We start from the raw sequence: 12,698 nt of genomic DNA, 5'->3' as shown, positions 1-12,698 counted from the left end.
GCATATTATATATAGAGACCTGCTTTTCTACAGATATAACAGGGTCAGCCAAACTGAATTTCCTAACAAATTAAGAGTTGTAAGTCCATTGGGGGATTCATAGAAGATATTTTGCAAAACAAAAGAAAACTGAATGAAGTTCTGACTTATCTGTTTTAGTAAACATTTTTAAAAACAACGCTATATATAAAAAGTGTGGTAGAGCATTTGAATTAAAAAGTTTCAAAAGAAGACAGTGGTTGAAACATAGCTTATTTGTCGCAAAGGTAGCATACCAGAGACCTATTTGGCGTTTGATGTGAGCTATAAGGATTTGTCATGTGTATTTTATTGACAAACCACTGGGGAGACTGAGGTAAGTAATGTAATTAACTGCCTTGACCCTGCTATCCCCAAGAGGAATATTTGCTGACAGTGCATGCTTCCAGTTGAAGAATTACCACTTTCAACTTTTCAGCATTGAATTCCAGACTGAGTTTTGCATACCCGGGTTTTGCAGTGTGAAACCGTCACTAATGCACTGAATAGTGTGACTTAAGCTCAAAATATTGTCTGCATAACCAACAAGGGACAAATTGAGGTAAGCAAGTATGAAAGATGAGAGATTAGTGGACTGTGCATTGAGAAATCCATTGTCGAAGAGTGAAGGGGAAAAAACAACACCTATTTGTAACCAAAACATGTTATATGTACATAATGTGTTCAATACTTCCTGGAACTTTCTTTGAAATGTTCACTTGAATGCCCTTTGTCTTTTTCAACACTAAAAGTCAAACATGCCAACCTTTCTCAGCAGTAAATACTATGGGCTATGTAGACAAAAGGCAAATTGCATAACTTAAAACCCTTGCCCTGAAGGCTGGGGGGGGGTCAGATAACTCAAAAGACATAGTTACTGGACTTTTCAACTATCATGAAAAATGAATATCTCAAAATTTTGATTGTATGTGTTTGGGGAATTAATTGGCATGGAAGAGGGGGGTGGTTGGGCTCCAATCACTTTTGATTCTTAAAAAGGGCACTTAAAAAGAAACTAGAACATTCAGGTTACAATTGGATAAGCCCCATCCAAAGTTTATACAACCCACCCATCCACAAAAACCCTCAAATGTTAGCAGTGGACAACTTGTATAAGTGACAGCCCTTGCCCCAGGGACAGGGGAGATTTTTTGACCCCTGAGTTATAGTTGTTTGACTCCGTTTTTTTTTTTAACAAAATGGATATCTCAAAGTTTTGATCTGATGCATTTGGGTAAAAAAGGGCGTGATAGGGGGGGGGGGCTGGTTACCCTCCAACCACTTTTGACTCTTCAAAAGTACACCACAACCTTCGATTTTTAATTTAAGTTTACACAACCACCCTTTCCATAAAAAACCTTATATGTTAACAATGGGCAACTAGCATAACTTATAGCCCTTTCCTAAGGGCTGGGGGGAATTATCAAACCTGGAGTCATCATTATCTGAGCTTTGGTCTATTTTGAACAAAATGACTATCTAAAAATTTTGATTAGAAATATTTGGGGGGAAAGGGCAAGGGGAGATTGGTTGTCCTACAATCATTTTTGAATCTTAAAATGGGAACTAGAACTTTCGATTTCAAATCAAATGAGCCTCGTTTGAAGTTTATACAACCACTCTTTCCATAAAAAGCTTATATGTTAACAATGGTCAACTTGCATAACTTGCAGTCCTTGCCTTGGGGGTTGCGGGGGTTTTGTCAACTCAGGAGGCATATTTTTTTTACCTTTGGACTATTTCGAAAAAAAAGAGCTGTCATGAAATCTTGATTGGAGGTATTTGAAAAGGGAGGGTGTGTGTGTGTGGGACAGTTGCCCTCCAATTACTTTTAACTCTTAAAAAAGAACACTAGAATTTCTAATTTCCAGTTGAATGAGCCCCCTCCAAAGTTTATACAACCACCCATTCCATAAAAACCTTATATTCTCTGGGGCATAATTTACAACCTTTGCCCCTGGGTCATGGGGGGCTGTTTCAACCCTGAAGGCATTGTTATGTTATCGTTGGGCTATTTTAAACCAAATGGATATCTCAAAATTTTTGATCAGATGCTGTTGCAGAAAAGAGGGCATGGGGATGGAATGAGCCTCCTACAAAGTTTTTATGCCTACTCCTCCCATAAGAAGTTTATATGCCCTGGGTCATAACTTACAACCCTTTCCTCCATGCTCTGGGGGGCTGTGTCAACCCTGGAGGTATTGCAAGATGCTCTTTGGATAATTTTGGACCAAATGGCTATCTCAGAATTTTGATTGGATGCATTTTGGGGGAAAAGAGGGTGTGGGGGGCTAGCTGCCCAACGGTTACTTTTGAATCTTAAAAAGGGCACTAGAAATTCCGATTTCCAATCGAATAAGCCCCCTTCAAACTTTACACAACCATTGCTTCCATAAAAATCTTATATGTTAAAGATGGACTAACTTATAGCCCTTGCCCTGAGGGTTGTGGGAAGGTTGACATCCCAAACACGAAATTACTGAACCTTATAACAATGCTGAAAAAATGACTATCATAAAGTTTTGATTTGATGTATTTGGGGGAAAGATGGGCTTGGGAGCTGGTTGCCCTCCAATCACTTTTGACTCTGAAAAAGGGCATCAGAAATTTCCAATCGAATGAGCCCCTTTCAAAGTTTCTACGACAACTCCTTCTATACAAAATGCTTTGGTGAGAAAAAAAAGTAATTGCCTACATTCAGCCCAATTTGCTCTTTACCTACGTAGCGCTGTTGCTCTGCCTATGATATGCTACAGCTATTCTACTCTTAATTACAAATTTGTTGGGTAATTTTTCCTTGCTTTGCTTAGTCCTTCAGTTTTTGAAAAATAACCTGATTAATGTGTGATCAGATACAACTGATGTGATAATGATAGGATTTTTTGATTGCTAAAATTGGTTATAAATTCAGGAAAGAGCTAGTAATCTTATGTTTTCATTCCATTCCTGAAGTACGGTTAGAGCCGCATTCGTTTAACCTATCCATTGTAGATTCTTTAAGTGTTTGTTTATAGCTGCCTTCAGTTTGATTTCAGTTTCTTTCACAATCTCATCACATTATTTGAAATTTTGACCATTGTCATCCTTAGAAATGAACAAGAAAAACTGAGCTTGAAACCAGTTCTAACAAACTAAACAATGTTAGGTTTCAAAAGCAGTTTCATATCACCATTAGAAGAAAGTTAGGCATATAGTATAAGGTAAGAGCTTTGCTATTTGATCAACTTAACGTAATTCATGGTAATTTACTGGTTAGGTTTGACAATGTTGACTCCTTTCTTGATAATTCAATAAAAAAACAAGTTGTTTTCAACTGAAAGTAATGAGGTTAGCATTGAAACTGAAAACAAACAGGAATTATTCTGTATATGAGGAGGGATAACCCCTACTCAATACCTGCCTGTTCATGCTATGGTTTTTTAGTGTTTTAAGGAAGCTTCTTATTCTAATTAAACGGCGCTTGTGTTTTAGGAGTTGCTCTTTAAGAATTGGGACAAAAAGTCATAAAAGGCTAATAAAACATAGTTTAGACTCTTTATAAACATGGTTTGATTTACTGCTACAAACAATTCTGTAGCAGCGAGTCACCTGAAGCCAACACAGTGGTGAATATTCCTGATCTACCTCCAACTGTTCGAAGCTTCACTCTTAATCCTCTCCCATAAAGTTTACAGTCTACTAAGATTCTGGAAGTCTGTACCTCGACCTCCTTTCCCTAGAGAAATCTCCCTTCCCCTCACCTATGTCAGTAGTGTTCTTACCACTGGAACATTCCCTCTTTCTCTGTCTATTTCATGTGCACAGTATTCTGCCCTCTTGTGGGAGAATGCAGGGAATTTAATATGTTGTGTAAATATGGTATTAATAATAAAACCTTGAACCTTGTGTCCAAGCTTACCTACTTTAAATGAAATTGAATATATATGTACAAATAACATACAAAAGTTTTAATTAAGAGCAGTGGCGTCATATCGGGGGGGGGGTCCCCTTATAATTTGGAGTTATTCTAAAATAACTTTAGAATTACTCCCTTTGTTTCTTCACATCCCACCATTATGTGCCAGTTCTGTTTCCCGTGTCAAGGGTCCTTCTCGACATGTAGCTTTCCAGCAACTCTTGAGTGATGGGATTGAAAGTTTTCGGTCAACAACTAGTCATTGATGCACCAGCCTTAGCTGCTTCATCTGCCAACTCCTTATCTATAATTAAATAAAAAAAAAACAAGCTTTTTCAACTTAAAGTAAGGAGCAACATTAAAACTTAAAACGAACGCAAATTACTAGGTATATGAGGGGGGTTGTCCCCTCCTCAACATCTCGTTCTTTATGCTAAATTTTTTAGCACTTTTAAAAAAGTGTCTTATTGTTTTAATTAAATGAGCCTTGTGTTTCAGGAGTTGTTCTTAAAGAATTGGGACAAAATTTAAACTTGTGCGTAAAGAGCGAGGTGTTGAGGAGGGGAAAATCCACCTTATACACGTTTTATTTTCTGTTCCTTTCAAGTTTTCGGGCACTTGTGTGTTATGCGGCAAACACTCAAGTTTACGCTATGTAAAACTCAAGAACAAATTGGTGTCTTATTTAGTTTCCTTTAGCTTAGCATGAGACAAGACAAAGACAAAGGACGGAATAGATGGGAAATATGTAATTTGAGTTATATATTTGCACATTAGGGGGTGGGGTAAAGTCTTTGGACAGTTTAAAAGTTAGAAAATAATTTTTATTTCATAATATGCAGAATAATTGTACCTAACACATTTTGCGTGCAGACCCACCATATTTCCCCCCACCCCTAATGTGTAAATATATAGCCAAAATTTGTTAATAAATTATTATATTTTCATCATATTTTGTGATATTTCGTTAGGATTGAGCGTCAAAGAAACATGTTCTAATTAAATGAAGCACTTGAGTGTTTGCCATATAAAACACAAGTAACGAATTTCGTATAGGAATTCTGGCGAATTCCCCCAGTGTAAAGTTTCCCGTGACAAATTCACCCCCTGGAAACTTCCCTCCCCATAGAAAATACTCCTCATGGAAAATCTCCCAGCAGAAAATTCGCCCCCAAAGGCCTTTCCCCTGTAGCTATGGGGGGCTCATGTTATGTCCAAAAGCATAGTTATTCGGCTTGTCTACTATGCTGAACAAAATAGCTATCTCAAAATTTTGATTGGACGATTTTGAGAAAAAATAAGCGCGTGGGAAGGGGCCTAGTTGCCCTCCAATCTTTTTGGTCACTGAAAAAGGCACTAAAACTTTTATTTTGCATTTGAATGAACCCTCTCCTAATATTCTAGGACCAATGGGTGGATGCAATTACCCCTGGGAAAAGCAAAAAAAATAAAAAAATAAGAAAATAAATAAACACGCATCTGATATCTTTCTTGTTGCAAAAAATACAAAATTCCACATTTTTGCTGATAGGCGCCTTGAAACCTCTACAGTAGGGTTCTCTGGTACGTTGAATCCGGAGGTGTGATTTTCATTAAGATTCTATTATTTTTAGGGGTTGTTTGCTTCTTTTTTCAAAAATCATGCAAATTTTCCCAGGCTCGTAACCTTTGATGGGTAAGATGAAACTTAATAAAACTTACATATTTGGAACCAGCATAATAAGCCGATTCGGTCCATATATCTATCGGTATCAGAATTCTGTTTTTCAGAGTTTCGGTTATTATTGAGCCGGTCCGCTCCTTACTTACAGTTCGGTACTGCGAACTGTTAGATCCTGTAATTTCAGCCTTACTTTCACTCCCTGAATTCTCAAAGGCTCCAAAAATTCGTTCCACTCATTAAGACTTACCTTGAACACTCAAATCGTCCAAGTCGAGGATATTTCTACCTACCCATTCAATGCTATATGTCGCCTAGGAAAGAATGCCGGTACATGTTAGCCCCTCCCTCCTTTCCCCTGCCCAGTAAAGTTCTCTTTCACCAGGACAACTATATTTTTTTGCTTTGGGGGGTGAGACAAAGGACTGTGTCAGTAGAATCACACAAGAACGACAAAGACAAGCCATTGAAGATTTACCTCCTTGTTTAATATTATGCTTTCGATTAGACATAATTTAAGTTAGATATAGAAAAAACGGATATAATTTAAATAAAACAGTGGAAAAAAAAAAAAACAAAAAAAACCACAACAATGTACTTTAAATAATAAAAATTCCAATATTTCGACTCCACGTATCGGATCCTTTATCAACGGAGAAAAAAATTTAATTTAACGCAACATATAAATAAAAAAAATATATATTTGCTTTCCCTTCAACCAGAGTATCAACATTAATTAACCCTCCCCCCTTTTTTTCACCCCAACATTTTCTTGTTCCCTTATAGGCTACAACTTTGATTTTTGCTTTCAGTGGTGAGACAGACGACAATGTCAACAGAATCATACAAGGACAAAAAGACACTCCCTTGAACGACAATGGACGAGATCAAGCGCGTCAGTTAGGTGGATTTTTTCTCAAACAAGATCAAAAATTTGACCTAGTTTTTGCTAGTGATCTTAAGCGAACAAGGGAAACCGCTTCGTTGGCACTTGGACCTATTTGTGTCGATTTTGCCCTTGAGAAAAGAATCAGAGAGAGAGTAAGTGTTATCTCTTTAACAGATAAGCTACCAAGAAGTGCAATTGATTTAATTCAGAAATAGCTACCTACCTTCCTAAACGCAGCCCTTACAATATACAGGATAATTCCTGTTTGTTTTATGATTTTATTTCTTGATCTACTTTTATTAATTGCCTAAAAAATCAAGGAAACGGGAATAGCCAAAAATAAACTTAACACAATGGAAAATACTATTTAGAGAGAGAGAGAGAGAGAGAGAGAGAGAGAGAGAGAGAGAGAGAGAGAGAGAGAGAGAGAGAGAGAGAGAGAGAGAGAGAGAGAGAGAGAGAGAGAGAGAGAGAGAGAGAGAGAGAGAGAGAGAGAGAGAGAGAGAGAGAGAGAGAGAGAGAGAGAGAGAGAGAGAGAGAGAGAGAGAGAGAGAGGGTGAATTCCCCCCATTGACGCTCTTGGAGTTAGGGTCTGAGGGAGATTGCGTGAGTGAGGGAGAGAACGAGATAAGTTTCAGCAATTACTTTTTTGTAAGAATTTATTCTGTTCATTCAGCAAAAACCAGACCGGCTGTAATAGAAGCCAAACAGTTATTATAATGACACTGTAAAGGTTATAATAATAATTAGTAAAATTCGTAGGGAGATAAAAGCAAAAAAAAATTAGAGGTGCCAAAGGACTGGCATTCGAGAGCCCATTCGACTTTTTTACTCCGTGTAAACATTTTATTGTAACGGCTTCGAGATTATTTTTTTCTCTGTAACAAGCATTGTTTTATGATAAACACAGGATTGGTCCAAGAAGAGGGGTTGTAAAAATGGCTGATCTAATAAAATAAAATAGATTGTGTCTTAGTGCATTTATTGGTACATAAAGAGCCAAACGTTCAAAGTCCTAGCTGTACTTTCAATTTATCATGCTCCTACAGTAAAAACTTATCAATGTCAGTATATTGTATTCTAGTGATTTGGAAACGTCTATTCGGTATTTTGTTCTTAGAAGGAATGACTCATATTATTTTATCTTATAGACTGTCAAAAAGCTTTAATAGAAAATAGATTGATAATTGTATACATGCGTAATAACTTTTTAATGCCTTGTTGCACAACAATTAAAATAAATCAATTAGGTATACATGATATAGAGCTCCGTTTAATGCGGCGATTCGTATACTTTAGAATTGTTTTCGTGATTGTAAGAGACCCAGGCAGGCGATTGGCGTATTCGTCGTCTTAAACTATTTCGATTTATTATTTCTAAGTGTTTTGAGTTTGCATGCTGAATTTACGCAACTAAAGTATAGTAGAATAAAATCACTACTAAAATCAACAAGTTTGAGGCACGGCTATTTGTCGTGCATGCCCTTACGTAACGGTGGATTCGTTCCACATTTAGGGTATGGAGTACCTCCCCCTCCCTGTGAATTTGGTTGATTAAAACTACACTTTTTGCATATTTAAAAATCTTTTCCTCTAGACAAGAAGGTTCTTCTTGCTGGTTCTGTTGAACATTGAATCTTAGACGCTTAGAAAATCTTAAAAAAACTGCTTCTTAATAAAAAACAGCTTTAAGGTTTGAGTTCTGGATAATTTTCTGGTGCCCTGCCCATAGCAGCAAAAAATTCAAATATTAATAATCTGTGGATTCCAAGAAACAACTACACCATAGAAGGAAAACTGCACCTTCTTAAGATATTTTGCACCATATATTTTTAGCCAATTTGTTTTTGCTGATGTTCCATTCACGTTTTTTTTTAATTTTGTGCTACCAAATTCAATCTGTAGCTACCCAAAACTCGATAAACTGCATAAGCATGTCTCATTAATTGAAAATTGATTTTTTTAGTTTTCCTATTCTTAAACATGTATGGTTGTCTAAGCGTCCATTTAACTAACTTTAATCAATCATATCCCATTTTATTGTCCTTGCTACTTTTAGGTATTTCTGCACGCATACATCTTTATTTATTTATATATTTTTTTGGAATTGTAAATCCGATTTTGTTCTCACCCTATTTGGCACAAGTGCTCCCCACAGCATCAATACCTAATATAAATTATTTATAACAATATGTTATAAATTCACTATGTTGTGTTACACCTTCTTAAGCTGTTTGTTACCACGTGTTTTTTGCCTTTTTTGCTGATTTTTTACCTAGCCTTTTTTTTTTAATTTGGTGCCTATAGTTACTGAATACCCGCGACTCTGCATAGGAAGGTCTTTGTCATTAAAAATTGAACCTCCGATTTTTCATAATTTTTGAAAACATATGTGGTTGTCAAAGCATCCACTTAATCAAGTTTAAAAACTCGGATTTCGTTTACTTATAGATATTTCTGCATCTATGCGTCTTAAATAAACTTTTCCCTTTTTTGGAATTATAAATTCAATTCTGTTCTTACCCTGTTTTAGCTCGCGGGCCCCCCAGTAGATCAGTACCAGGTACAAATTGCGCTTGGTTGTTATTTATTACAATATTTTTTTTTTTCTAAAAACGTTTCTACCGATTGTTGTAATTTTTCCAACATCGGTTCGAACGTATCAGTTACTGTTGACACTAGGGTGAGTAAACACTTTAGCATTTTGAAAATATTTAGGCTTACTGACAAATATAATAAAAACAATAGCAAAAAATAGGAGAATTCGGTAAATCTCTAGCCCAACAGGTTTATTTCATAGCATCAAATACTACTGAATTTAACATAAGTTGAATTCATAGCAAAATCAGTTTTGTTTTTCCAAAATTCCGGCCTCAATATACAGAAAGTCAAAGATGGAGCATGGCATTAAATTATTCTATCCCTGAAATAAATTCGGTATAATTTTTTACTTTTCTCATTTTATATATGTGTATAATCGAATAGATATCTGTCTGGGTGTGCGTGTAAATACACCCGAGTTTAACTGAACCCTGTTCGACTGAACCAATTTAGGTGAACCCTCGTTCAACTAAACCCCCGTTCAAATGTACTCCCGTGCAGCTGAACCCCAGTTTAACTCAACCCCGTTTAACTCAAGCCCCATGCAACTCAACCCTCATTCAGCTCAATCCTCATGCCATTCAACCCTTATTTAACTCAACTCCATTTAACTCATCCCTCCATAAAACTGAACCCCGTTTATCTCAACCCTATTTAGGCAACTAAACTTAACCTAACCTAAGGATTGAACTGCACGGGATTTAAGTTTAATGGGGGCTGGGTTAAACTGGGGCTGGGTTAAACTGGGGCTGAGTTGCATGAGGGTTGAATTAAGTGGTGTTGAGTTAAATGAGGGTTAAATTACACGAGTCTTTAGTTGAGATAGGATTGAGGTGAACGGGATTGAGTGGGCCGGGGTTGAGTTGAAAGTAGATGGTGTTACACGCGAGTTGAATTGCACGAGAGTTCAGTTAAATAGACTGAAGTGCACGGGATTCAGTTGGACGGGAACCGTCTGTCTGTATGCGTGTCCTGTATGCATTACTAAATTGATCATCCGATCGCCAAGAAACTTTAAAAAATTATGAATTTTCCGGGGGGGGGGGGGATTTTTCCGCAACATGGGGAAGAATGTTCCACGGAGGAGTTTCCGTAGGGGGAGAATTGTCTATAGGGGATATTTTTTCGGGGGACTATTCAAATACTTTCAGTTTAAAAATACAATCGTTACTAATACGTGGTGAGTGCTTTCTGCAGGGGTAATTTTATAAGGGGGATTTTCCTTAAATTCCTTTTCTTTTGAGATTGCAGCATTCGATGGGTAACATCCCGTCTTGACGAGATCGTAGCAACGTGCGACGGGTAAGCTAATTTCATATAAGAATTGTGTGTCTGCGGATGCCAAAGACATAACCTTGTAACAGTGCAATAGGCCAGGCCGCGTCTGGAAAATCTGGAGACTGTGGTTCAAACCCCTGTCATACGACCTTCTTCCTCGAGGAATGGTGACCTTTACGGTAGATATAGCAAAGAAACTGACACAGCTTTGCACCCTGTTTGCCCCAAGTGGCCATGTATTGTTAATATAGTAGGAGTAGTTCGGCTTATTGCTTCTGTTTCTGCTCACTACAGCAAAGTCGTCGCAGTATTAAGCCGCTTCAGGGTAATACACTGGCAGTATATGGGCATATTTCCTTTGAAATACATCCTCAAACTACCTAAGCTGTTATTTAATGATGCATGTGGTAAGTGAGGAAACCACTTTGTTCGTAAATCTTTGTCTTAGTTGATTCCCTGCTTGTATTCCTCTTTTAGAACTTTGGAGTGTTAGAAGGACTGCCATTTGGTGCTTTGCAAGATGCTGCCGCTAAAGAAAACATAAGTACTGCCGTATATAAACCTGAAAATGGAGAATCGAACATGGATATGCGAGAACGAGCTGCTGATTATTTTAAGGTACTCCTCCTCAGATTTTATGTGAATTAGAATGGCATGTGTCAGTTTTTTTCATAGCTATTCTTAGGGCCAATTACGTGCGGGTAAGATTAACTTTGCCCTCCCCCTTGAAATATTGCATGCGAACTAGCAACAAACTGAAGCGACCGTTTTTGATACAAAAATTTTGGCCTTTGCCGCTCCCCCAGCAACAGTATATTAGGCGGTTTGGCCTTTCCCTATTTAAAAGCAACTTATGCAATTTCCCCCCCCCTCCTTCGTTTGAACGGTTCTGATTGTTTTGTAAACTTATGATAAGTTGAGACATAGGCTACTGAAAAAAGTAACAATTGAACTGAATTAATAAAAATAAAATTTCAGTTGTAGGAGAACATCACTATATCTCCTACAATCCCTTTTTTAGTATAAAACAGCCGGGCTGATCATTTTCTGTCCCATTTTTATTTTGTTGTAAAGTGGAATAGAAGGTTTAAACAAAAAAGAAGAAGGAAACGTTTTTCAAGTATATTAAAAGTTACTTCTACATTGCAAATCGCACCTCCCCCCATTGCATATGCCATTTTGATTTCGAATATTCCATCGCTGTAGTTTCTCTGCACTCTTTTTCCGTAAATGTTTTCACAGGCGGCTGGAATTCAATTTTGCCTCAGCAACCCAGATTTCAAAACGCCTGATCAACAAAAATGTCGGGCGAAAATATGGTTTGCTTCGGTTTATTCTTAGAGCTGAAATGTACGTTTTTTTTTGGCCGGCAAAAAAACAACCAGGTGTATTAGAAATTATTTTTGCATTGCAAATTGTACCTATCTCCATTGCAGGTGTCATTCCGATTTCTAATGTTTCCGTCTTTATTGTTCGATCTCTGTGCTGCTTTTCCTTGATCGCTTTAACAAGTTTAAGCCAATAAACAATAGTCAAATTTTGTCTTGATAAACCAGATTTCACCTAGCTCGTTTAAAATACATGTTGTCGCGAGGATCAAGTCCAAAAAAATTCTTTTTTTGGCCGACAAAAAAGCATCCAAATACATTAGAAATTATTTTATAGTCTCCGTCACAGATGTAATTTTGTAATTTTTTTTTTCGAATATTTCCATCATTATAGTTTGAACTCGATTCTGCTTTTCAGTGACCTTTTTCATAAGCTTAAGCGAATTTTTTACTATAGCCGAATTTTACCTCGGCGTACGTTATTTTAAATCGTTCGATAAAAGCCAAAAATTCTTAGCTTGGGTAAAATATGATTCGCTTTTGTCTCGGGTCTAAGCTTAAAATGCTCGTCTCTGGCTGACGAAAAATCATCAAAGTCTATAAGATTATGGCCCTAGGAAATGACATCATAGCCTCTTGGATAAATTTTTCCTTGGTGAAACCCCCCTCAGAATTTTCTAAGAAGACCTCAGAAAATTTCGCCGATTTCTGCCATTTTGTGGTGCAAAACCGCAATTCGGCCCAGAATAGGGCCAAAATGTTACCAAGTGATGATTCTGAGGTAGCCAATCTGCTCATAGCTATGCTTAAACTCTTATATTCATGTTCAGAGTAAATTGTATTATGATAATATAATTGGGCATAAATAAAATAATAAATAATTCTTTTCAAATGGAAGTAAAGCGCGACTTTAAAGGTCAAGAGGAACAGAAAAGAAAAGGAAACGCCACTCTTTACACTAAGGCATATTATTTTTATGCGTCATAATTAGCGTCTAAAATCATCAAGATGTCGTCATCTGTCGGAACA

At 37.0% G+C, this 12,698-nt stretch overlaps 1 protein-coding gene across 1 annotated transcript in view; it reads left to right on the top strand.

Moving 5' to 3' along the window:
- The window catches only part of LOC148954288 (fructose-2,6-bisphosphatase TIGAR-like), a 32,212-nt gene that overhangs the window by 6,807 nt on the left and 12,707 nt on the right, over positions 1 to 12,698 (top strand). Inside the window, exons 2-3 of the mRNA XM_089087007.1 lie at positions 6,386 to 6,614; positions 10,819 to 10,959. Of these exons, the coding sequence (XP_088943133.1) occupies positions 6,386 to 6,614; positions 10,819 to 10,959 (370 nt within the window). The remainder of the gene's footprint in view (positions 1 to 6,385; positions 6,615 to 10,818; positions 10,960 to 12,698) is intronic.

The sequence above is a fragment of the Artemia sp. Qi Xiang Cuo genome, chromosome 3 (assembly GCF_049724085.1).
Source record: "Artemia sp. Qi Xiang Cuo chromosome 3, ASM4972408v1, whole genome shotgun sequence".
NCBI lineage: Eukaryota > Metazoa > Arthropoda > Branchiopoda > Anostraca > Artemiidae > Artemia > Artemia sp. Qi Xiang Cuo.
Note: the sequence above shows the minus strand (reverse complement) of the source record. Positions and strands in the feature narration are given on the sequence as shown.